The sequence below is a fragment of the Gopherus evgoodei genome, chromosome 2 (genome assembly GCF_007399415.2).
Source record: "Gopherus evgoodei ecotype Sinaloan lineage chromosome 2, rGopEvg1_v1.p, whole genome shotgun sequence".
Lineage (NCBI taxonomy): Eukaryota > Metazoa > Chordata > Testudines > Testudinidae > Gopherus > Gopherus evgoodei.
In genome coordinates this window covers 40,490,873-40,518,523 of record NC_044323.1, presented here as the reverse complement: position 1 = coordinate 40,518,523, position 27,651 = coordinate 40,490,873, and the positions used below count along the sequence as shown (strand labels likewise).

At 43.0% G+C, this 27,651-nt stretch overlaps 1 protein-coding gene across 1 annotated transcript in view; it reads right to left on the bottom strand.

Annotated features, from left to right (window-relative positions):
* The window catches only part of CUBN (cubilin), a 224,183-nt gene extending 197,991 nt beyond the window's left edge, over window positions 1-26,192 (bottom strand). The window contains exons 1-11 of the mRNA XM_030550449.1: window positions 26,068-26,192; window positions 25,610-25,702; window positions 24,520-24,558; window positions 23,716-23,817; window positions 21,136-21,239; window positions 16,243-16,369; window positions 14,415-14,583; window positions 13,683-13,814; window positions 10,351-10,446; window positions 9,616-9,737; window positions 733-919 (exon numbers count right to left, since the gene is read on the bottom strand). Of these exons, the coding sequence (XP_030406309.1) occupies window positions 733-919; window positions 9,616-9,737; window positions 10,351-10,446; window positions 13,683-13,814; window positions 14,415-14,583; window positions 16,243-16,369; window positions 21,136-21,239; window positions 23,716-23,817; window positions 24,520-24,558; window positions 25,610-25,702; window positions 26,068-26,190 (1,294 nt within the window). The 5' untranslated portion in view covers window positions 26,191-26,192. The remainder of the gene's footprint in view (window positions 1-732; window positions 920-9,615; window positions 9,738-10,350; window positions 10,447-13,682; window positions 13,815-14,414; window positions 14,584-16,242; window positions 16,370-21,135; window positions 21,240-23,715; window positions 23,818-24,519; window positions 24,559-25,609; window positions 25,703-26,067) is intronic.
* Window positions 26,193-27,651: the final 1,459 nt, after the last annotated feature.

The window sequence follows — 27,651 nt, the reverse complement described above, 5'->3', positions numbered from 1 at the left end:
TGTTTCAGATAAAACATTTACACTGAAGTCTATTTCTTGTCATTGGCTGCTGTACTGGGTAAAAATTAAAGATTCTGTGACACTGCTTGAAAAGAAATTGTGATCATCCTGGTTTCATGGACAACATTCTTTTTGTCACATAAATTCTAATGTCCCAGACTTCGTAGTGACTACTGCAGAAGGCCTAATGTTGCCGCATTTGCTTAAAGCAGATAGTCATTGCATTAACAGAATCTAACTCTTTTTTGTAAAGCCCTTTGAGGCAAACTGCATATGAAATACATTGTACTGTATACATCAAAAGCAAATTTTATTCTGTTAAATTGTGATTCTATTATCCCTACCGCTAATCCTCCTTCCCATCTGGATTAGTACACACATGCTCAGGATTCCAGAGATCTCTATTTAACTACAGAAATCTAACTTTAGGATTTAAAGGGACTAGTCAAGGCTAGTAGGCTTAAAATTCAACCTGTCTGTTATGCTACGTTGGTAAACACGTGGAGTTAGAAGCTTTAAGCATTATGGGCTTAATACAAGAGTTCACCAAAGGAGTGGGAAAGACTCACATGGACTTTGGATCAGGATCTATTTTCCACTGCCTCTCATATTTTAAACCCAAGGGGTAAGACTTTTCCCTTATAAATCTCACCTCTAATCCAAATGCATTTTATGGAAATCAGATTGATAGAGTGGTGCTTCAGTTCTCAGTCACTATGCTTTTCATGTTACCTTGCTGGGGAATCTGACACTGAGGTCCAGTCCAGGTATTTGTACATTCACAGGAGTAGCCATTAATTCCATCAGTACAGCTTCCACCATTTTGACAAGGGTTGCTAGAACACTCATTGATGTTTTCTGTACAATTGTTGCCTGTCCAGCCCGGATCACACACACAGAAGTATCCAGAGAGCGTAGCCTACAGGAAAGAACCAAATGAAAAGATGCGGCAAATGTGAGTCAACTGAAGTCATTAATATAGTTAATAAAATCATTGATATTTATTATTGTTTTTAGTTGGCAGTGCTGGTGCAGAGAAACAAAGGAAGCACTCAGCAGTCAACTGTCTTGACATTAACTGTTGGATACTAAAAAAAGGTCAAGGCCTAATCGAATTAGCTCCTTGTTTTGTCTATTATTGCTTTGCAGAGGCCTTTCAAATAACCTGAAAAAGTCAAATCTGTCTTTCTTTAGCCATCCAGAAAACTGTTTGCTTGGCACTAAAATTATTACCCTAGAAACGAATAAATAAAATTACCTCAGACCTGTAAGACAAGCCAGGATAACAGCTGTTTATAAATCATTTGTCTCAGGCCTGGTCTCTGAAGTCTGAATATTCCAAAGGGGCCATGAGTGGGATTTAACTACTCCAGACAGAGTTAATGAAGAATGGAACTAAATCAAAGGACCACAGGATCAGGCCAGTGGTCCATCTTGTAAGACCCAGGGGGTCTCAAACCTAGAAGCTATTACCAGTTCATGCTCCACTACCAATGACCCACTGTGGACACAGACCATGGGAAGTCCCGCCACTAGGGGTTTGACAGATAGCAGCCACATGGCTCCTGAATGGCTCCTCACCTTATATAAACCCAAGAGATGTTCTGGGAAGAGTCCAGGCAATGGTATGGATCTCCTATAGCTGCCATGACCATTCCTGATCCCTGTTCTTGAACTTCTGGCTTTGACCTCGGCTTGATTTGGACTTCACTTCCTGACCTGGACCATGATTCTTGGTATTGACCCCAGCCTGGAACTCAACCACAAATTCCTCTGCTACTCTCAGTCTCAGGTTTGACCCTGCTCTAACCTTTGGTCCCAACTGCCCTGGCCAGAATTCTGACAGTTTGCCTGCACCCCTCTAGCTTTGGTGAAGGCCTACCCTGGAGGACTGTGGAGACAGTGGGGCCCTCCCTGTCTAGCATGCCCTACAGGGTAGTGGAGATGCTTGAATGGGTTGACCCTCCCAGGAGGAACTCCCCAAGCTTCAAGCCCAATTATCCCAGCTTGCAACACAGATCCAAGCTCTAAACAGGCAACCCCCCTGCTCCATGTGATAATGTGATACTGAGGGCCCAACTGGCATAGAACAGTGCACATAACCAATTGCTATGAGAACAGACAGCTTGGCTACAGGATGAAAATGCTGCAGTACAGTCATGCATTCCAGCTGCATACCAGACCCAGTGCCCCACCCAGAACTTTTAATGGGGCCTCCATAATTCAGGTGGTTTATTAACTAACATTGCCTGCTGTTTCTGCTCCAACCCTGTCCTGCTCCATGAACCTTGCAAAAGTATGACTCATTATAAGCCACCTGTTGGGAGATGCATTGGACTGGGCCTCACTCCCACCTGAATGAGCGAGACCAATGCTATCTGATTGGGATGCCTTTCTCCAGGTGTTTTCTACTATATTTGATGATCCCCACCATGCCCACTCAGTGGAGGTGGCCCTGTGCAAACTCCAACAGGGGTAGGGACCAGACTTCTCATACGCTGCCCACTTTCAGCGATTAGTCTCTGACACTGAGTGGAACAAAGCAGCCCAGCTCTACCAGTTCTTATGGGGACTATAACAGGAGATTAAGGATGATCTAACTTGTGTGGAGGCCCCAACCAACCTAGATACATTCATCAATCTCATCATAGACATCAACAATAAGCGCCACAAACAACATAAGGAAAGGAAGGAATCCTGGTCACCACTTGACTGTTAACTCCTGGTACCCGTCTCCAATCCAATCCAACCCCAAACTCATGCAGCTGGATAACGCCCTCTGCCATGTGACAGCTGAGGAAAAAGAGCACTGCTGCTGTCACGGGTTGTGTTTCTAAAATGGAGACTCTAGCCACATTCTCACCAATTACTCATCCCTAGCTTTAGCATGATCAATTTGGGAAACAACCACATGCAGGCCCAGGAGAAGGAATTGGCCCAGGTGAGCCCCAAGATAATGCCCCCCTCCTCCTCATGAGGCATGCCCCAGGCACAGCAAGTGCTCCCTGGACCTTAAAATCTGAGTCTGCCTCTGTGTTCCAGGAAAGTCTTACCAAATTCCCCCACAGTGGGCACTGGTGGCTTCTGGGGCAGCGGAAAACTTCCCATATGCCAGTACTGCCCAAGCCTTGGGTATTCAGGCACAACCAAAGACTGTCCCCAACCTACTGGAAACTTTAGATGGCTAACTCCTCGTATCAGTGCCAATGACACAGGAGATGGAGCCTCCGGAAGTTGCCATTTGTGACCATCTGGAAATGCTTCCATTTGGAACAATCTGCTCATCACATTTCCCCATAATCCTCTGCATTTCATGGCTAGTGTGGTAGCTCATGATTTCCACATCCTTTGGCATGAGCACCAGGGTAGCTTCTGCTCCAAGTTCTGCCAGGAAGCCTGCCTATGCACACAGCCTGCTGACCCCCAGAACCAGGGCATCTCCCCATCCCGAGCCTTGGTCATGAGTGGGAGGGACCACTATGAGAGTTGACTTAGGAACTGCACCCCAAGTGTAGCAACTACAGTGACATCTTCAAGAAGAATGCTGACATCCTAACACCACCCTGAGAGTATGGCTGCCTGATTGACTTGCAGCCAGGGGTCAAGGTTCAGTGTGGCCGTGTCTCTGTGATGCCAGAATTTGAGCTGGCTTCTCTGCATTCTTCTCTCCAGGAGACTCTGGCCAACAGTTTCAGACAGCCATTTACCTCTCCCATCTAGGCCCCCATTCTTTAATTAAAAACAAAGATGGAAACCGGAGCCTGTGCGTGGATTATTGGGCCCCCAGTCAGGTTACCATCAGGAATTGATACCCTCTTTCACTTATCCCAGAACTACCGGACCACGTATGACTGGCCCAAGTATTCACAAAACTTGACCTGTGGGAGGCCTACAACCTGTTTCGAATCTGAGCCAGGGATGAGTGGAATACAGCTTTTCAGATCCATCATGACCACTACAAATACCTGGTAATGCTGTTTGGTCTCACAAAAGCCCCTGAAATATTCCAGCACTTTGTGAATGGGGTCTTCCATGACATCTTAGACCAGTACATCATAGTCTATCTAGATGATCTCATCATCTTTTCTGAGACTCCCAAGCAAAACACCCAGCATGTCTAATCTGTCCTGGAATGGCTATGTCCGGGGCCGGCTCCAGGCCACAGCGCGCCAACCACGTGCTTGGGGCGGCATGCCACGGGGGGCGCTCTGCCTTTTGCTGGGAGGGCAGCAGGTGGCTCCGGTGGACCTCCCGCAGACGTGCCTGTGGAGGGTCCACTGGTCCCGCAGCTCCAGTGAAGCATCCGCAGGCACACCTGGGGGAGGTCCACCGGAGCCGCGGAACCGGCAAGCGGCAGAGGGCCCCCCATGGCGTGCTGCTGTGCTTGGGGCGGCAAAATTGCTAGAGCCGGCCCTGGCTATGGCAATGGGGCCTGTGTGTGAAGCTGGAAAAGTGCAGCTATGACCACCACTCCATAGAGCTCCTGGACTACATTGCATCCCTCAACAGCCCCCAGATGGACTTCAAGAAGATGGAGGCAATATGGACTTGGGCACCTCCCCCAAAACATCAAGGAGCTACAACCCTCCCTGGGATTCACTAACTTTTGTAGGCACTTCATTTTCAGGTTTTCAGGCCAAATTGCCCCACTGACAGTGCTTCTCCAGAAAAACACCAACTTCACCTGGTCTCCAGAGGCCCAATGAGTTTTCGACTGGCTCAAGATGGTCTTTACTAGTGTCCCAGTGCTGGCCCATCCCAACATGCCATGACCATTTGTCATCAAGACCAATGTCTTCAGTGTGATAATTGGGGGCCATACTTTCTCAAAGACGTGGTCCCCAGTAGCACCTCCACCCTTGCATCTGCTATTCACAGAAGCTCACTTCAGCTGAAAAGAGTTATTAAATTCTAGATAAGGAGATTCTAGATTCCAAAGTGGCCTTCTAACAGTGGCACCACTATCTGGAGGGTGCTCAGTACTCAGTACAGGTATACTTGGATCACAGAAACTTAGTAGCTCTGCTAAGCCAAAGCATGAAACAGAGGCAGCTTCACTGGTCTCTGTTCTTCACACACTTCAATTTCACCATCATGTACTACCCAGGGGCCCAGAACAAGACTGCTAATGCCTTGTCCTGAAAGGAGAAGATATCACCAGCCAAGAGCCTTCTATGCTGAGTCATAAGCCCCAGAACTTCCTGAATACATTGATTCCCCAAGACCTTCCATTTGGTCAGCTGCTCCTTCTGATGGCCCTGAATGTGCATGACAATCCACTTATATGTCAATTCCTGTGAGACATGTACCTGCACCAAGATGCTCCACTCAAAACCCCTTGGCATCCTGATGCCTTCCAAGACCCCATTCAGATCCCGGGTGGCCATCACCCCAGACTTCTTGGTCAAGCTACCTGTGTCTAACAGTCACACTGCAGTCAACCACTGATAAAAATGGCTCACTTTGTCCCCATTGCACATATGCTGGCTGCAGAAGAAATAATCCAGCTCCTGGTGGATCACGTCATCCATCTCCAAGGATTCCTGGAGTGAGTCCCAACTGATTGTGGTCTCCAGTTTCTGTTGTGGATTTGCATGAAACCTTGGTTGCTCAGAGTCTGCACTTAAACATCCACTGCCTGTCACCCACAAACTGATGATCAGTCTGAAAGAACAGCTCAAGTGTTAGAACAATATTTGTGATGCTTCACAAATTTCCATCAGGACAACTGGTTGAGCCTCCTACCCAAAGCAGAGTTTGCTTGCAACAACGCTGATCTTGTCTTCACTGGGCAGAGTCCATTCTATGCAATCTGTGACTTCCACCCCCTTCTCCTTGCAACTCCACCAATCCCAGAGCTGCCAACTAAGTATTCCAGATCCGTGATGTCCAAGAAAAACTCAAGGCACATCTGGACAAGGCCAAGGAAGATTATGAGCAGTATGTTGACCACCAGTGCCGGGAACACCCAAAATTCATGGTTGTTGGGTAAAAAGTGTGACTCTTCGCCCAAAACCTCCACTCCGACTGGCCATGTTGTAAAATGTATTACCAATACCTTGGGCCATATTTCATCAGCCAGGTAATCAACCCAGTGACCATAGGGCTTTAGTTACCCAGATCCCTCAACACACACCCAGTGTTCCCTGTATCCTTGCTAAAAATATCAGCAACCGCTTCACTTACCAGGCTCAACCATAACCCCTTCTAATGCAAATCCAGAGACATGACAAATACAAATTCCTTGAGATACTGGACTTAAAAAATCAAATATGGTTCCCTCTGGGAGAGCTGGTTCAGGAGAGTGATCCTGGGAGCTAGAATCCCAAATCCATGACCTTGTGACAGCCTTCCATGAGGCCTGTCCAGACAAACTCAGGCCAGTGGAGGTGCCCCTTGGGAGGGGTAATGTAAGGTCCTTGGGGTCTCAAATACAGCCCTGAAAAGCTGCAGGTGGAAAACATCTCCATGCTGCTATCCAACAGAAGCTATAACCAGCTTGTGCTCCATTATCCATGACCTGTTGTGGACCCAGACCACAGGAAGTCCTGCCTCAAGAGGTTTGACAGGCAGCAGCCCCATGCCTCCTGATTGGCTCCCTGCCTATATAAACCCAAGGGGTGTTCTGGGAAGTGTCCAGGCAACAGTGTGGCTCTCCTGTAACTACCATGACCATTCCTGATCCCTGGTCTTGAACTCCTGGCTCCAAACTCAGCTTGACCTGCAACCTCCTGACCTGGACCCTGACCTTTGGTATTGACCCCAGCTTGGAACTTGACTAAGAACTCCTCTGCTATTCTCAGCCCGAGGTTTGACCCTGCTTTGACCCTTATTCCTGACTGCCTTTGCCAGGATCCTGACACATCCAAGTCGGTGCACTAAATCTGATAGTAGACTGTATCAACTGCTTCAGAGAAAGGTGTAAGAAACCTGTAATGGAAAATTATGGAAAACCTACCTGACCATAGGGGAAATTCCAGTCAATGGTTATGCCATGGAACATGGGAGTATATATAGTTACAAACTCTTAATCCTATCCAAAGCAACTGCATTTTCTCAGAGCGCAAAATTCACTTCATACACAAAGTCCAAGTATTTGGGGTTTATGGGGGTAGAATGCAGAGTGCTGGGGAAACTCACCTCCCTGGTGAGGCCTGTGGTGTCTCATTATAATAGCACCCACAGATTCTGTACCAGTTGCATGGAGTACAGGGCTCAGTAGTTTGGGATAAATATAGATCTGCTGCCCCAACTCTGGTCTGCTCCCATTGTGGTCTTCTGCACTAATAAATGTGTGCACAGGCACCATTATGCAGCCACCCCATTAGTGGGATGCCTATCCAGTCCCTTTGTGGGGTTTAAGTATCATAGAGGGTCTTGAGGTGGACTGCCACTCCTTGTGTTAACTTCACCCTTTACCTGTATAAATGTCAATTTTTTTACACCTTCTAGGCTCTTACTTCAATGCCATTTATCAACAATGAATTCTGAAAATGAATGATGCACTGTGCAGGATACTATTTCATTTGACTTGTTTTAAATTTGCTGGATTTCAGTTTCAGGGGATGTCCCCTATTCTTTTACTATGAAGAAGGGTAATAAAGGGTAATGGAAGCATTTACTTTCTCTGTACCATTCTTTATTTTATTTTGTGTTTCTCTCTTTTGCCCCTTCTTTTCATCTCCTCTCTAAACAGTCCTAATCTTTCCTATTTCTCCTCCCATGAGAGTCTTTCCATATCTCTCATTGTTTCTGTTGCCCATCATTTGAGCCTCTCATACTACTTCTATGACTTTCTTGAATAATACAGTATTCCAGGTGGGGCAATCTCGCCATCAGTTTATATAATGGCTCTATAATATTTTCACTATTATTTTCTATCCCTTTCTCTCCACAGTGTAACTTTCATATTTTTTTTTTGGTCCAGCAGCACACATTGAGCAGAGGCTTTTATTGAGGTGTTCACAGTGATGTTAAAGTCTTTTCACTGAATATTTATTTTTAATTGAGGGCTTAGTAATGTTCATTGGTAGTTGCAATTACTCCTTCTGGAATGTATTACCTCATGCTTATTAACAATGAATTTCATCTGCCTTTATGCCACCCAGTGATAGCTCTGTTGGGTTCCTCTGAAGTTCATCTATCTATCAATCTTAGGTATTTACATGTCTCCCATTAATATATTATCTGAGCACCTCACTGTTTTTAATCTATTTATCTCCACAACACCTGTGGGAGGTAAGGAAGTACTATCAGACTATTTTACAGATCAGACTAGCAGACTATTTTACAGATCAGGAACTGAGGCACAGAGAGGCTAAGTGAGTCACAAAGAAAGTCTGTGACAGAGCAGGGGTTTGAACCTGGATTGCTAATTCCTTCTATAGTCTTGACTAACCTACACTTTATTAGCTGCAAACATTTCCACCTCATTCTTCACTTCTTTACTAGATCATTAATAAACATATTAAACAAGGGTCTTAATACAGATTCATGGGGACATTTCCATGTTGAAAATTGACCATTTGTTTGTAGTCTTTGTTTTCTGTCTGTTAGCCAGTTTTTGGCCCATCAGTGAATTCTGGATGAAACAACTCCAGATGTTTTCTATTGATGGTATCTGCTGTGTACTGTTTTACTCTCCATTCAACTATGTTTTAAATAGGCCTACTATCTCTTATTCTGATCCTTTTAGCTAAAGCGAAGGTTAAGGCATGAATACACTGTATCTACAAGGAGAACAAATATTTAATAATGGGCTCTTCAGTCTAGCAAAGAAATGGATAACACAGTCCACTGGCTGGAAGTTGAATCTAGATAAATTCAGACTGGAAATGAAACATACAATTTTAACGGTAAGAGTAATTAACCCTGGTAATACCGATATCTTTACTCTTCCTCGATGAGGAGAGTAACGCTGAAATCGGTATTGTCATTTCGGATTAGGGTTAGTGTGGCCGCAATTCGACGGTATTGGCTTCCGGGCGCTATCCCACAGTGCACCATTGTGATCACTCTGGACAGCAATCTGAACTTGGATGCACTGGCAAGGTAGACAGGAAAAGTAAACTTGGGAACAGTTTACCAAGGGTCATGGTGAGGTCTCCATCATTGTCAATTTTGAAATCAAGATTGGATGTCCTAAAAGATCTGCTCTAGGAATTATTTTGGGGAAGTTCTATGGCCCATGTCATACAGGAGGTCAGAGCAGGTGATCACAGTGGTCCCTTCTGGCCTATGAATCCATTGACAAGCAGCAAAAATTGATATAGGATTCATATCGCCTCAGCCATGGTGGCTTTGTGCATTTAAGGAAAAATGCCATGTAAAAATGAACACTGTGATTTCATTTTATCATTATTGTCATGTCTGGGTATATCAAACTAGGGTCAAATCTTGCGTTGACTTCCACCTCTTCCTGCGCAAACCTACTATACTCTAGGACAGTAGGTAAGGTATGGTGAAGAACACTTCAGAAACACATGTAGAAATCACCACCAATGGGGTTGTACAGGGGTAAACCCATGCTGATTTTTATCCTCACTGGTATACTGTGTCTTAATAGTCACATCTAAACAAAAATGTCTCTTTAACTATGGGAAGCCATGTACTTACTAAGCACTGTCCATTTCTACAAGGGTTTTGATGCTGACAGGTATCACTGACTGGGGCACACCCATTTGGCCCATAACCACTTCCAGTATACTCAGCTGGGCAGACACAGGTAGGTGTAGGACCTGTGGAAGACGAGACAAAACATACATAGTAACTACCCTGGTCCTGATTACAGTAACAATATCAGTCTTGTCATTAACAGTACATGAAACAGAGTCTCAATTTGAAACAGAGCTTTGTAAAATGCTTTTCTTCCCTGCTCTGTGTCCATTGCGGTCATTAAGACTACTGGTTATTGGAAAGTCCCAAAAGAGCTGTGAAGGCCCACATGTCTTTGCAGAAAGGTGCAGAATGGGATCTGTAGCTGGAATGAAGCAGAGGAGTTCCAGGAAAGGAATTGTGGGTGCTGGCCACATCCACACAATGAAACCTGCAATTGTCTGGTGGTGGAATCTGGATCCATTCTGATGATATTGTGGCACAGCCAGTAGGCTTTACCTACATTCTCTGCAAATGCCAGGTCACTGCCTTTTGCACCATTGTGCATCCTAGGTCTCCCAGTGCTAGAGACCGGCCAGTTCACTAAGGTGTACATATCTGTTAGCTTGTGGCCTGATGCCTAAAGTGAAAGTTCTAAGGTCAGAGAACTTCATTTTAAATGTGTTGTCACAAAACTGTCCACTTTTTCGAAGACTGATATTGAACTATCTAACAGTATGTAAAACGGTGTATTACCTGGAGAGGATACACATGAGGCCAATGGATGGCAACCTCCATTATTTATTGAGCAGATATCAACTTGGGTGCATACTCTTCCATCCCCCTCATATCCTAGTCAGAATAAGATAATTGTTATTAAACAAACAAACCGGGTTGGTGAAAATCTGTGAGAATCAAATGGGAACTGTGCTTGCTCCTAATGCCACCCAGGTGAAAGACTTGAATGGAGATCAAAGTAAGATGCTTTTCCAGCACTTAAACAGAAAAAGCACAAGTTGATATTGGACCAGAGGTTTTCAAACTTAGTTGACTACCTCAGGTTACCACACTTCAGGGCCCTGATTCTGATCTTACTGATTCTGTTGTTAATCATAAGTAAATTCAATGGAGAAAACAGGGTTACAGCCACATAAACCTAGTATGTGTATGATCAGAACCTTAAGGCCTGGGCTGTAGCAGTTATTGCATTCTGCCTTCCATTCATTTCTGCACACAGGAAACCACAGTGGTGCATGGGTTTCTATAACTTTAGTCTCTTGATTGCGAGACTGAAGTTTGGAATATACCAATGATGCACTGAGGTTTAGAACACAAACAACTGAATAGAGAGTGGGAAATTACTGCTGGTGCTGCTATGAGGTTCATTAAGATAAGAAGAAAGGGCTGCCTGGAGTATCATTCATCAAAGGCTATGAATTACTTATGATCCAGTGAATTAGATCAAACATGTACTGAAAATGCCTTCCCAGTATATAGTAACATATGTGTGGTAAACAGTGGTGCTGAACAGTCCCTGACAGGAATTTGTTTCCATTACATTTATTCCAGGCAGTTCTGTTAGTTAGTATTTCTGTTAATGATGCATCTCATAAAGAACTTTAAACCACAAAACATTGGCTTTTATCACCACTTCTACTGCTCTGTTTATTGTGGCTGGAAACATTGTGGAAACAGATTTTGGAAGCACTTTTAAAGCAATGAGTAATTAGTAAATCTTTTAAGATGGACAATTCAGGTGGTTTTTAATTAATGTGGACAACATAACAGCTATCTTGGTTATTCAAATATTGTCTGCCAAAGGAAGCACATTAATAAGATTTAAAATGTCTTGTTAGTATGACAGGAATCAATTTAGAGGTGACGTAATTAGATATGTACACTATGAAATACTTATCATTATGGCCTGGTCTACACTATGAGTTTATATCAAATTTAGCAGCATTAAATCGCATTAACCCTGAACCCGTCCACACAACAAAGCCCTTTATATCGATATAAAGGGCTTTTAATAAAGATATCTTTACTCTTCCCCGATGAGGAGAGTAGCGCTGAAATCGGTATTGTCATTTCAGATTAGGATTAGTGTGGCCGCAATTCAACGGTATTGGCTTCCGGGCGCTATCCCACAGTGCACCATTGTGATCACTCTGGACAGCAATCTGAACTTGGATGCACTGGCCAGGTAGACAGGAAAAGTCCTGCAAACTTTTTAATTTCATTTCCTGTTTGCCCAGTGTGGAGCGCCAGTCAGCACAGGTGACCGTGCAGTCCCAGAATCAAAAAAGAGCTCCAGCATGGACCATACGAGAGATACTGAATCTGATCTCTGTATGGGGAGATGAATCTGTTCTATCAGACGAAATGCCAAAGCATTTGAAAAAATCTCCAAGCCTATGATAGACAGAGGCCACAACAGGGACTCAACACAGTGCTGTGTGAAACTTAAGGAGTTGAGACAAGTGTAACAGAAAGCCAAAAAATCAAATGGATGCTCACAGAGGGAGAGAGGGGGGACTGAGGACTCTAGCTATCCCACAGTTTCCTCACTCTCCGAAAACCATTTGCATTCTTGCCTGAGCTCCCAGTGCCTGAAGGGTCAAAAACATTGTTGCGGGTGGTTCAGGTTATATGTCATCAGCCCCCTCCCCCCACCCCCACCGCGTGAAAGAAAAGGGAAAAAAATCCTCTCTCACCTTTTTTCAATGTGACTGGATGTCTACTGGATGGTGCTGGCAGACACGGTGCTGCAGCACTACACAGCAGCATCCCATTGCCTTCCCTTCCTGATGGCAGACAGTACAATATGACTGGTATCCATCATCATCATCCCGTGAGTGCTCCTGGCTGGCCTCGGTGAGGTCAGCCGGGGATGCCTGGGCAAAAATTGGAATGACTCCCAGTCATTCCCTTCTTTAAGCTTTGTCTCCTGGAGATTCAGTCCTGCCTGGAATATCATAGCAGCTGAAGGCTGCCTCCCCCAGTTTTACCTCTGATTGCAGATGCAATAAAATCAGTGTTGTTTCTTATTCATGCATTCTTTATTTCTTCATCACACAAATGGGGGATAACTGCCACGGTAGCTCAGGAGGGGTGGAGGAGGAGGAAAGCAACGGGTGGGGTTGTTGCAGGGGCACCACCTAGAATGGCATGCAGCTCATCATTTCTGCAGGATGTCTGGGGCTCTGACCCGAAGCGGCTGTTTGCTTCTCTGGTTTTTTAGTAGACTTGCCTGATATTCTAGGCAGGACTGACTCTATCTTTAGACAAAGCTTAAAGAAGGGAATGACCTGGTGAGTTATTCCCATTTTTGTCCATGCGCCTCTGGCCGACCTCACCGAGGCCAGCCAGGAGCACGCATGACAGAAGCAGACAGTACAGTATGACTGGTAACCGTCTCTGCTAACTTGCGAAGGCAAGGGGATACTGCTGTGTAGCACTGCAGTACTGTGTCTGTCAGTGGCATCCAGTAGACATATGGTGACGGTGAAAAAAGCCTGAACGGGCTCCATGGTTGCCGTGCTATGACGTCTGCCAGGGCAATCCAGAGAAAAGGGCATGAAATGATTGTCTGCCGTTGCTTTCACGGAGGGAGGTTTGACTGATGACATTTACCCAGAATCACCCGCAACACTGTTTCTGCCCTATCATGCATTGTGATCTCAACCCAGAATTTCAATGGGCAGGAGAGACTGTGGGAACTATGGGATAGCTACCCACAGTGCAATGCTCCAGAAATCAATGCTAGCCTCAGTACATGGACACACACTGCCAAATTAATGTGCTTAGTGTGGCCACGTGCACTCGACTTTATACAATCTGTTTCCAGAAACCAGTTTCTGTAAAATCGGAATAATCCCATAGTGTAGACATACCCTAAGTCTTCCTAAGGGAGTTTGAATGTGCTTTGGCTCCAGACACTATATTAAACCACTTTAAAATCACATTGCTTAGTATAACACCTGTTTGTTTAAACCAAACTAACCATGCTACAAGATGTATTATCTTCATGTTTTAAGAGTATATCCTGCTTGTCATTATATCAACATAAAGTCAATTAATTGTTTTACCTGGCGGACAAAGACCACAGTGGAAGGATCCCATCGTGTTGATGCACTGAACCATTGGTGCTATTGAACAGCCTCCATTGTGCCTCTCACATTCATTAATATCTTGGCAACTGTAGCCATTTCCTTGCCAGCCTATGAAGAGATACAGCAGAAAGGCAAAACCTGGCAAATCCTTACAAAGACCTTTTACTTTTCTTCCTTTTACCAGAACTTTCCTGCCTGTCTCAAGCACAGGAAAATATTCCTTTTGCATGCCATTTAGGAAATCTTCTTCCTTTAATGTATTAGAACTAAACTGAAATGTATTGTAGAATTTAAAATAATGTAGTCTGCTAAATGTGAGTGGGAACCTTTTATTTGATTATGTTCTGTGCATTTTCAGTAATGGATCACACTTTTATATAAGGATTAGGCCAATTAGACCTTAGCATAAAAATTTTTGCTACAAAGGCTTGTTCTAATCCTGATCTTGATTATTTAGAATCCCTGTAATCATGTTCTTTACAAAATGCCTAAATAACTCAAATAAGTGCACCCCAAAAAGAGAATTCATTGATATTCAGGCTAGAAGGGACCATTAGATTAGCTAATTGGATCTCCCATATAAAACAGTCCAAAGAATTTCATCCAGTTACTCCTGTAGTGACCCCAATTCTGTGCTTGTGAAGTATTGGCAGTCAGCACACGTCATTGCCCCTCGTTGCTGAATGAGAATACAGAGCTATGAAATACCTGTGGGACAAGAACCGCAGTAGTAAGAGCCTGGAGTGTTATAGCACTGTACCGGAGGATTCTGAGAACACGGCGGACTAGAGAGGCTGCACTCATCTATGTCAGCACTGCAGGCGGGGCTACTAGGCGGGGACATCCAACCAGCATCACAGATACAGCTGTACTTTGGCTGCCACATTAAACAGCATGTTATGAATTAGGGCAATTGTGAAAACTACTGAGAAGCAGATACAAGGAACAACTTAAAAAAATCTTTTAAACTACAAGCAATTACAAGAGATGTTTCAAATCATCACATGATTTGCTTTTGTGTGGTCTTGGGTAGATTTCCCAATCTTTCTTCCTCTGAAATTGAACATTTAGCACATGCCAATAACAGGCTGCATCATTTTTTCACTAAGTAAAAGGAACCTGCATTTTAATGAAACTACACCAGAGAGAATGAACAGCAATCATGAACTGTACCTCAACATAATTAAAAGCAATCAACTCCGCTTGCTTTGCATTTAGCATAAAGAGACCAATATAAATGTAACAACCTGAAATCAGCTTGGCAAACTGTGCAGTAATCTGTGTGATGTGCACAGTGTCAGTAACTAATGAATTCAAAATCCATACTTTCTTTAAGGGCAATGATTATATTTACTGTAAACTTTTCTGACATTCAGATCTTTCCATCTGTAACGAATTGCAATGTTCAGTGGAGTCAGCATGATTTATTTGGATTGAAGTTATGTTCCAGGACCTCTTGTTAAAGTGTGATTTTTATTTATTTATTTATGTATTTATTTATTTTTAAGAACAATCCTTATTTGGTCCCAGCGATGTGAGAGAATTGGAGTATGAAGAGATTGAAGTTAACATTAAATAACATGAGAGTGGTATTTTCGCAAGCGCTCAGCATTAACTGTGATCTTGCTGAAGCCAAGGGGAGTTTTATCATTGACTTTAATGGGAGAAGAGTCAAACCAACCCTGAAACTTTTGAAAATCCCACTGATAATCTACAAAATAAAGGGGAAATAGCCGAGAAGCAACTGAATGGTGAACCTTAATCAAATCTTCAATGCAGACCTGCAGTTACTAAACTGGATTATTTACATGAAAGACAGGCAATAATCATACAGTAGGTAAACAGTGCATGTGGCATTGCCAACCCCAGAAACCACTAGGGATAATATTGCCAAGTCCTTGCTTTCCCTTCCAGGGGAGTCTTGCAGTGATGACAATGTTTGTTATTCTTAACTATTTGAAAAATAGGATGTTTCAAATAATGTTAGGATTGAAATAATACTCAATACTAGAACTGGAGAACAGGAGATTCAAGTAATGTTTTTAAATATTAAAAAAATGTTTCTTCTTCTCCAGCTGCTTAAAGGATCCGATACAGGTGCCTCTTGGGAGTTGCTAATTACCCTCAGTTCCCTCTGTGGTCACTGGGATGCTCAGCACCATGCAGCAGCCAATGTTTGGTCATTGTGTACAGGATTAGTGCTGCTATCTCACCTCTAGAGCACAGTTGGTTGGTGCTTATTGGTACAATGAAGTACTGGTACTTCAGATATCAGAGGGGTAGCTGTGTTGGTCTGGATCTGTAAAAGCAGCAAAAAGTCCTGTGGCACCTTATAGACTAACAGACGTATTGAAGCATGAGCTTTCGTGGGTGAATACCCACTTCGTCGGATGCATGCATCACTCACAAAACCTCATGCTTCAATACGTCTGTTAGTCTATAAGGTGCCACAGGACTCTTTGCTACTGGTACTTCAGAGTTTTTAAACACTGACTGAAACTGTGTTGCATAAAGAGAGTTATGCGGCATTTCTTACCTCATTGGGCTGCTCCCTATCTGAATCTATGCAGACGCCATGCTCACAGAGAGCCTGAGAGCCTCCTTGGCAATCATCAAATGTTGAGATACAATGGGGTCCATAGGTTTCTGGAGTACAGGTACAGCTAGTGATGAAAACACAGAGAAATGCCATAATGTTGTCTGTTTTATTACCATGGTATCTGAACACCTCACAGTCTTGAATGTATTTAGTCTTACAACCCCTCTGTGAGATAGAGCAGGATACTCTCATATTACAGATGGGGAAACTGGAGCACAGAGACAGTAAGTTACCTGCCCAAGGTCACACATGAAGTCTGGGTTCAAGCCCTGCTCTGCCACAGATCTCCCAACACCTATGTTAGGGTATTAACCACTGGAAAATCCTTCCTCTCTAGTGTAGATGTTGGGATTCTCCCTTCAATGTGGTTCTTTACCACCTTGTGAAGGTTGCAACTAATTGTATTCATATAGCAGTTTTCTGGCCCGAAAGTCCCCATTAGCCTTTCACAAAGGATTTACTTTTCAATAGATGAAAACTTTCTCTACCCAGAGATATACAGCTCTCAGCAAACGTGATGGTGACAGAAGACGAAATGGCAATGGCCTTATTCTGTTTTTCAGCAAAAGTCATATGTGACTATTTTATTACAGTAATGGTACTTTGCACTTTAAATGGTGCCTTCCAGCCAAGGATCTCCAAGCCCTTTACGAACATACATTAAACTAAGCCTTCAAAACCCTCCTGTGAGACAGGTAGTAATTATACTGTGACAGATGGTAGAGCATTAACATCTACCTTAGAGCCCACAGGTATACTGGATAGAGCAATACAGTTAGACTGGGGACTGAGGGCCAGATTTTTAAAAGTATTTAGACAGCTAATGTGATTTTTCACAGTTAGGTGCTTATCTCCCACTGATTTCAATGAGATTTAGGTACCAAACCTCATGCATATCTGAAAATCACACTTGATAACTAGCTCCATATTTAGGCACCTAAATCCTTTTAAGAATCTGGCCCTTAAGAATCTAGTCATTGAGGCCCAGATTCAGCAAAACACCTACACTTACCGCTTTGCCAACTAGGGAGTGACTTGAGTGTGTGCTTAACTTTAAATACCTGCTCAAGTGCTTTGCTGAACCAGAGGCTGTGTTGCTGGAGCTTCCTGGTAGTCAGAGGAAAGGCATAAGCTTAAATTGTAGCCTGTCTATTTGCTTTCCCAGTTATGTAAAAGCCAGTTTGTTTAGTTTGGTATATAGGGCATTTGTTAGCTGGCAGGAATAAAGCCTTGAAGAGAAATAATAATGCTGGATGGCTGGCTCTTTTGTTGTTGCTGGACCAGCTGACTCACTTCAACAACTTACACAGCCCTGCACTCATTTTGGAGATGAGGAAACTGAGGCATGGATAAATTGAGCAGTTTATGCATGTTCAAACAGCAAGTTTTACTGGAAGAAGTGGTAACAGAACCCAGGAATCCTGTCTTCCAGTCCTCTCAAGCTGGAATGATGAACTGAATGTGGTTATTTATTATAACTATTGCAGCAAGTTATTACTTCCTGAAGCAAGAGAAGACAAGGGGTTAGGGATAGGAGGAATCTGCCTGAGAGGACAGTCTCTGAGTCACAGTGAGTCTCAGGGCTATCCTGGAGGTGGAGTAATTTATACACTAGCCCTTGCTCAGCACTATGCCTAAAGGTACAAGCTAAGCCGCTGAAATGCAGCCCCTGCCGAGGTGGAACATGACAGAACAAGCAGTACACGACAGGAAGTGAAGAGAAATACTGTCTCAAAATGACAGCATATGGGGGATGTCTGTGGTTCCAATGCATGGGCACTAAAGTTCAGTGACTCTCCCGTTTTGCAGCAGATTGTGTCGCACGCTTGGGTCCGTCACCTACCCTCTTTTTTTTAACTGGCATTCAGACGGCACTTGTTTGGTTCCTTCGAGAACACCATGCTTACGAGGGGCTACCTGTCTGAAGGTTCTGGTTTTTATTTTCGGTAATGGTAAATAAGCTGTTAAATACATGACTTCCAGACACAATACAAAGCTGTCCCTGTTAGAAGGGAACAAGTAGGCTGAATGGCATGCCAGAGCTCCCTGCAAATCAGTTTGCTCTCAGCTTCAGCATAAAAATCTTAGCCCTCTCAAATATTTACTTGGTATGCCAAAAGCTTTATTATACTTTGCCATTGCTTGCAAGAAGATTTTAGAAGGAATATCTATGTGCAGTGGTTATAATATGGTCTGATGGTACTTTTCTCCGGGTGTGCTATTCCTCAGCAGCATTAATTTGATTTTAATAGACAAATTTCCAGCATTCCTGCAGGTCTCTCTGCCATGTCAGGTAGTCTGTAAAATAGGCTATGCACAAAGTGGCTTATATTTGCTACCCTCCTCCTGTGCTGAGCAGCACAGCATGTTGGTACACTACAAAATTAAGATGTCCACCACTATCCATCTGAAAGAGAGAACTCTGCTTCCCATCTCTCATTTACAGTGACTGTTTTAAAGCAGACATTTCCTGGCAGTCAGCTTCCAGGAGAGCATTTCATTGCTTCTCTGTCCCCTTACATGTCTTAAGTCAGTACTGGACATAATGAAATGTGCCTGTTGCCCACCTGATGAGAAGACCTGTATCTCAATGTTCTCGTCAAACAAAGCTCTTCCACTTTGCGCCGTGAGACTTTCTATTCATCCTTGCACCCTTCCCCAACAAGGTTGCCACTTTTACACATACCGGTGACATGCCTGTAAATCAGAATGATGGTATTTTGCAGATGTCACTGACTGAGGGGCAAGAGTGAATGAGGCACACAGCCCTGCCCTCAAAGAGCTGACTACATTGGAAGTTTATACAGTACTTTTCCTGTTCAAACTCTTGACTTACGTGTCCTTTTTAAGCACCAGTTTAGGAAAGCATGAGCTTAAAGATAATAGGAATGCTTTCCAGAATCAGGGCCTTAATGCTCGAAGCTATATACTGATGATTTTGGTGAAATGGTGAAGGAATCCAGATGCCTATTAGAGTCTTGTTTCATATTCAAAACAAGCAGGAATTCAGTGAGAAGTACTTTCAAAGAAGGGGAAAGATCAGTGCAGTTTTTAAAAGCAGTAAAACACAACGTTTTATTACTCAGCAGAAGCTGCCAGAGCATGGCCACCAGCTTTATGAAGTCCTGCTTAGAGCAGCTTCAAATGGGTAATAACTTTAATCTCTTACTACAATAGCTGGAATGGAGTGGTGATCTCTTCCTCTCTGGAATGTCCTCTGCATATTTGACTGCCTTGATTTTGATCAGTTCATTGGGGCAGAACCTGAAGTTCTGAAATGCACCTCATTAGCTAATTAGAATCTTGTGAATCTTTTTATCTGTCATTTGATTTGCCCATATTTAGTTAGGGGTGGATGGGTGGAAGATGGAACACTTTATTTATGTATCTGAAGATCCTTAACTGATGAAACATAGTCAAGCCTATCAACCCTAAGTTAATCAGTGTCAGTTCACTAAAGACAGTGTTCAGTAACCTGCAATGAGCTTTTCAAGCAAACTTGCCATCTGAACATATGACATTTATCCAGGGCTGTTAATAGTTCATCAACGAGCACAACCGAGCCAAATCAAATGCATCCCGGCCATTCCTGTTAAGATTCTGTAACTGTGTAATTGTAACAACAGTGTAAGGCAAAAACAGTCCCCTCCTATTACATAGTATTTTTCATTAATCTACATAGCAATGATTGCCACTGAACAAGCAGAATATCAACAGACTTACTTTAAATGGATATCTAAAATATTTGAGAAGTTCTACAACTTTATTAGCTTTGAGATAAGTGTTTAATTTTCATTTTAGTGCAAAGATATTTCAGTATGCGTAATGGCAGGGAAGGGGTCATTGAATTTTTCCCTACTTAGTTTAATTGAAAAACTTGCTTCCATCTATGATATGGGCCTAATGGGGAAGATAAATCTGGAGAATGGAGAAATGTTATTTAATAATTCAGGAGCTTCCAAATAATTGAATTTGGTGTGGGTAGTCTGTACTGTGCTTGTTTTCTACCTAGTTGAACCCATGCTGGTTCAGCTGGCACACTAGGAGCATGTCTACACTACAGACTTAAGATGATCTATGTTAGGTCAATTTACAGCCACCTCAGTAATTACTGTGGTGGTTGATGTCCACACTACCCTCCTGTTGGTGGTACATGTCCTCACTGGGATCACTTCCACTGACTGAAGAGGGACAGTGTGGGGGACCTGAAAGCCAGCTTCAGCATGAAACCGTGACATTGACAAGACAGCCAACAGCCGATGTAAGTAAAACATAGTGTCTATACAGAAACTGTGTCACCCTAACTACAGCGACATAAGCCCTATGCCTCTTGTGGAGGTGGAATTATTTTGTTGGTATAAGTCCCCTAGGACATTGGCAGGAGCAAGGCTGCAATGTGTATGTGTACACTGACATCATTAGATTGACATAAGCTGCCTTACCTTGACCTAATTACGTAGTGTAGACCAGGCCTAGGACAGGAAAGTCTGGTGAGTGGAGCCCAGCCTCCACCCATTATTGTAGCATGCAGCCTCCTCACCTGGAATAGGTACCCGGGACCAGTATGAAAGACAGTCTTATGCAATCTTTACATAGGCCTTATCTTCTTGACTCAAAACAGGCAAAGGTCCCAGTGACTCCAGTGAGTTTTGCATGCATTAGGATTGGATACATAATTTATGAAGTGTTTTAGGCTCTGAGTGAAAGGTGCTGCACTACCTAAACATAAGATTGTTTTTCCAGGAGTGGTAATAAGTAGTGGCAATAAGTGACATAAAAATGTTAGAGGATCCTAATAGTGAACTTCTGTGTAAGAGCATGAAAAGTTACCTGTAACTTCCTGGCGTGTTCACACACGTTGCTCCATTCTGGCAGCCGAGTGCTGTTCCAGCATAAATCTGGCATTCATTAACATCAACTGAACAGAATGGGCCCTCAGAAGACATAGAAATCCATGTTATTTTCCAAATAACAGAGAATCAAAATGGTTCATGGAGCCAATATTTAACAGAAGTGTTCCAGAGGATATACAAAGCATAGGTTGCTATCACCACAACTTCTCTTATAAAACACTGTAACAAACTGCTATTGTTCTGTCTTGTTTCCATTACCCTACTTACCAGTGACACCAGTGTATAAAACCTTTTAGAAATTTATAGAAAGCATATGGATAACATAAACTGGAGTTCATCATCATCCTTTAGGTTACTAATGGAGCTGGCTGGAAACTTTTCAACAAAATATTTTTTCATTGAAAAAATACTGTTTTCTGAAACGTCTTGCGAAAAAAAGGATCAGTTTTGACAAAAATATAAACAGGATGGTTTCTCAGGTCCAGGGTGGACACGCCTTCTCTCGAGTGCAAATTTCCACAGCTCCATTTACACCAATTTACATTAGCAAAGAATTTGTCTCATTTTTTTTTTATGGGCAGTGTTGTGTGAGAGGCAAATGTGAGAGAGCCTTATATAAACATACCAAATGATGTGTCAGCTATTAAAGGAGCTGCATTGCTTTGGGCAACTGATATATCACCTTCTGTCTTAAAAAGATGTGCTTTACTACAGACTAACATTGACACAGGAATATACAGTAGCTACGTTGATAGAGGGATACTATGGCCTGGTCTACACTACACGTTTAAACTGATTTTAGCAGCGTTAAACCAATTTACCGCTGCACCCGTCCACACAACGAGGCCCTTTATATCGATATCAAGGGCTCTTTAAACCGGTTTCTGTACTCCTCCCCGACGAGAAGAGTAGCGCTGAAATCGGTAATACCATATTGGATTAGGGTTAGTGTGGCTGCAAATCAATGGTATTGGTTTCCGGGCGGTATCCCACAGTGCACCACTGTGACCGCTCTGGACAGCAATCTGAACTCAGATGCACTGGCCAGGTAAATAGGAAAAGCCCTGCGAACTTTTGTATTTCATTTCCTGTTTGCCCAGCGTGGAGCTCTGATCAGCACGGGTGGCGATGCAGTGCCCCGGCTGGCCTCAGGTGAGGTCGGCCGGGGGCGCCTGGGTAAAAATAGGGATGACTCCCGGTCATTCCCGGCAGATGGTACAGAATGGCTGGTAACCGTCCTCATCATAGCAACTGGGGGCTGAACTCCATCAGCCCCCCCCTCCCCATGTCTAAAGAAAAGATTCTGTACTGCCTGGACTATCATGGCAGAGGGATGCTGCACTCCTTTCCCCTCCACCGTTTAATGTCCTGCCTGGACTATCATAGCAGCTGGAGGCTGCCTCCTCCTCATTTTATCTCACTAAAAAGTCAGTGTTTCTTATTCCTGCATTCTTTATTACTTCATCATGCAAATGGGGGGACCCTGCAATGGTAGCCCAGAAGGGTTGGGGGAGGAGGGAAGCAACGGGTGGGGTTGTTGCAGGGACACCCCGTAGAATGACATGCAGCTCATCATTTCTGCAGGATCTGACACAGAGCGGCTGTGCTCTCTGGTTCTCTGATACACTGGTTCTCTAGTACACTTGCCCCATATTCTAGGCAGGACTGACTCTATTTTTAGATACAACATAAAGGAGGGAATGAGCCCGGGGGTCATTCCCATTTTTGTCTTTGTGCCCCCGGCCGACCTCAGCGAAGATCAGCCAGGAGCACCCATGACAGCAGCAGATGGTACAGAACGACTGATAACCGTCATCTCATCACCAATTTACAATGGCACAGCAGACGGTACAGAACGACTGGTAACCATCTCTGCTACCTTGCAAAGGCAAATGAATGCTGCTGTGTAGAGCTGCAGTACCGCCTCTGTCAGCAGTATCCAGTACACATACTGCATACTGTGACAGTGACAAAAGGCAAAACGGGCTCCATGGTTGCCATGCTATGGCATCTACCAGTGCAATCCAGGGAAAAAGGGTGCAAAACGATTGTCTGCTGTTGCTTTCACGGAGGAAGGAATGAGTGACATTTACCCAGAATCACCCATGACACTGTTTTTGCACCATCATGCATTGGGATCTCAACGCAGAATTCCAATGGGCGGGGGAGACTGCGGGAACTATGGGATAGCTACGGGATAGCTACCCCCAGTGCAACGCTAGCCTCGGTACATGGACGCACACCACCGAATTATTGTGCTTTGTGTGGCCGCGTGCATTCGACTTTATACAATTTGTTTTACAAAACAGGTTTATGTAAAATCGGAATAATCCTGTAGTGTAGACGTACTCTTAAAGTGCCTGTGGAGTTACAGGAAAGTTACATAAGATCCAGATTCTCCCATCCTTCTACATAAAGAGAGTTACCTTAACTCCATGAATAGTCACATTATTTTCATGGGTGCTACTCAGAGAGAGTGAAAGAGGCAGAATTCGACCCTAACATATGATGACAATAATGACAATCATATGTATTGGATGTGTTCAGGTAGACTCACCTGCCAGTTACTGGGACAGAGACAAAAGAAGGCATCCAGCAGGCTTATGCAGGTTCCAGAATTCTGACAGGGGTTGCTACTACAAGCTTTCCTCAGGACAGTCTGAAGCAATGAATGAGAAATCAGTTTACTTCCTAGCATGGTCTTTTAAAAGAGTCTGATTTTTTTGTAAGACTTGTCTGCGAAAGGCTTAGCACACAATTGGCACTACAAAAATATAACAACTAATAATGGAATTGCATATCTGTGATTGTGTTTCCCTGTAGAGGCAGGCTGCTGCTCACTGACAGGGTAACAGCTTGACAGCAAGTGACAGTTAATAGAGAGTCTTCATTAGTCCTACTAGCAGAGGACCCATGTTTCGAGAACTAAAGGCCTCACTTTCATTCTTGATGCCACACGTATGGTTTATATGGCAACTGCATTACTTGTGCTGCAATTAATAACTAAAATTGATTTTTTTAATACAACCAAAGCACCCAGATTGAGTCCCCAAATCATGGCTTAGTCTTGGCAGATCATAGAAGGACGAGATTTCCCACACACACACTATCTAGTTGCCATTTTTCTAACTCTACAAAGATTTTTGTTAAAGAATGGGGAATCTGACAGAGTTTATTTTGAAAAGAAGGTATTTCATCTCATCTATAAATCGTGACTTCATGTCTGTGTGCTCTTAATGAAAAAAGCAGCCCTGAGTGATGCATGGGAGGACAGAATCCATCTAGTTATTTTTGTTCTTGCAGTCATTCTTCATTTTCTGCTTTTAATCAAACCTGCTAGGTTTGTTCCATAATTACTCACCTGCTCAACGTTTTGAAGCCTGCCCTCAAGACTCACAATCTGCAACAGATATACAAAGACAAATGTGTCTGGGATTAAAGTGGCGCTGATATGTGTGTGTCCTGGTGCTGACTGGTTGCATCTTTCAGTCAGGTACACACTGGTAGACTAAGGAAACATGGAGAGATTTTCATATATGGAAAAACAAAAAGGGAATTTTCAGAGAGGCATAAGGTACCCAACACTCATTCATGGGATTTCATTATCTAAACTACTTATATTCTTTTGAAAACCACAGCTTAAATATGTATACATTTGACTAAACAACTAAGGCCCCAGTCCTGCAAAGATTTATGCCTGTGTTTAACTTTAAGCATGTTCAATAGGATTTTGCTGTTCAGAAATTTTTGCAGGATTAGGGGCCTCAGAGAGGATGCAACTGTCTAGGAGGAAAAGGAATTGTTGGCCATCAGCCACAGGGATACAACTAGAAGCAAGAGACTGAAACTGAACACAGTCAAATGAAGGATACATATCAGGATAATTTCCCTAAAATGAGGTCTTTTAGACTCCAGAATATTTTCCCCAAGGTAAATTGTGGAAACTCCATAAATGGAGTGATTTACAACTGAACTGAATAAAGGATTCCAGAACGCACTGTAGGGAAAACATCTGCATTAGCAGGAGATGGGGAAAATGACCTATGAGGCCTTTTCCATCTCTAGTTTAGCTAGTCACATGATTCTACATATGGAACACTGTCTTTGTGCAACACTTGCTGTATTAGATATATATGGCCCATTCCTACAGTCTTTGAGTTCACTGAGGTCTCTGCCAGAGTAGGACCTTCAGGATTAGATACGCATAGATTCTGATGAGACAAAAAGAAGAGCCATAGAGTCAGGATTTTATTCACAACTCACTGAAACCAGTGGAAGTTCTTGATTCACGGGCACTGGATCAGGCCAATACAAATTATTCTAATTTTTTTCCTAAACACATCCAATTCTCAGTGGAAGATTGGGGCCTATAACTGGTAACAATCAGATAAATCATGCTGACATGAGGCACTGAAAATCAGGAATAAAATGTGACATGAGGTGAGACTTACCTTGGAATTAATCCGAGTGATCTGGTTTGAAACATTCTGAAGGACACCAACGCTTCTTTTCACTTCTAGAATCTCATCTTTATTTTTCCTGATCTAAATTTTTTTTAAAAATGTTAGTTCTAGTGTATTAGAAACCTATGTGAAACAATCATTGTCTTCTCAGTTGCTGAAGAAAGTTTGATCATCACAGTATTTTATGATAAAGTTCAGTGAGATAACAGAGTTACATAGTATACATAACTGCCTCTTAATTTTTTATATAGCTACATAATTTCTTTATGGGTCTGTAATAATTCACGATCATCTCATAATGATGACAGCAATGATAATAGTAATAAAACCGTTGTCATACCTGAAACAGTTCCTGTGGTAAAGTTTGTGAGCATGTAAATTTAAATTAAACTATAATTGTGCAAGCAAAAAGTTGAACATTTAATAAGAATAAGTAAGTATACCACCTGACTGAAAAGCTCTGCGAGGTCATCTTCATTAATTTTTATTTTTCCCTGTGGTCCAATTCTAAACTCAATATTTTTGGTGGAGCCTGTATGAAATACTAAATTCCCCCTTTCTGAGGTCATGCGAGGCCTGTTGTATCAAAGAAGAGAAGATGGCATTTAGCTACTTATCTGCCAAAAATTTTGCAAAGAAATTTATTTGAGCCTTTCTATTCCCATTCCTGGTATTTAAAACCTCACCATGTGAACAGATCTATTTGTAAGTGACACCAACGATGGTACTTACTGTTCATCAGAAATGCTCCTTTTCTGCCTCTTTTTTTCATAATATTTGGATTCACAGCTTAATCCAGAAAGTATTAAGAAGGCAGCCAGAAGCCAAGGGACAGAAGCTGACCGAAGCATTGCTTGTTACCAACCTTCCTGGGATGTGTGGCAAGTTAGACTGAAACCTCCAGTGCAGAATGTTAGTTTTGAGAGCTTCACAGGTGCACTTTGCTCTTGCAAGATCCTCAGTGCACTCCTAGTAGTGCTCATTCTGCTTATTTGCCCCAGAGTGGGTGAGCCATAACTGAATTAATATACTTAAGTATTGAAACTATATAAGTGACCTAAAAATGAAATGGACTTTTTCCCTTTTTAAAAAACTTTGACATTTTCCTTTTCTTTTCTTTTTTAAAAAAAGAAAAACTCAAGTGATAAAAACAATCTCCCTTGATTTAATCATTATCTCTTTGACCTTTGCAACAATGAAGCACTACTGAAGTCTACTTGAATATGTAGCTGATGAGGCAAAAGAAACACCACAGCACTACTGCATGTTTCACTGCAAGTTTCAGGATTCTGGGCATCAATAAAAATCCTAGATGATTGTCTTTATGGAACATAAAAGTCATATTGGTCACCAAATGACTATTTGCATAAAAGGAGAGGTTTCCAGCCCTTCTTAAAATAATTAATTGGACAAATGACAGGAGTGACCTGATAGCAATACACAGAATCAAACTGAACATCAACAACAAAATATATCTTTTAACCAAATAAGGCTGTTTTAAATTGACATGTGACTGAATGAACAGATACTAACTAGAAGGTTGCACTTGCTGTCTTTGCACATACCAGAGGTTCCTTGCTTTCTTCCAATCTCTCTCCTCCCTACCCTCACCAGCTCCCTAGCCACCTTTCTGGTCCCCTCTGCTTCAGAGATTCCCAGCAACCCTTCCCTTCATGCCAGGGAATCTGTGAGTCCCTCATTCCTCCCTCTTCCCCCAGTCAGGATCCCACATTCTCACCCCGATGCCAGAAGCTCTGTGTGTTCCTCCCCTCCTCTCTCTGACACACCAAGAACTTTGGGTTCCCTTGCCCCTTTCCCTATATTATTTTCCCCCATTTTCCCTCCATCAAGGGGACATGTATGCCCCTCATTGTCCTCTGTTCCTCCTATAAGCCCATTCTCCCAGCTGCCAGGGTTTCTGTAGGCACTCCCATTTTCTCCCATCCCCCACCCCCATGCCAAGGTCTCTGTGTGAGTCCCTTCTCCGCACAATTCTTATTTCTTTTCTGTCTGTCTGTAGAATCAGATAC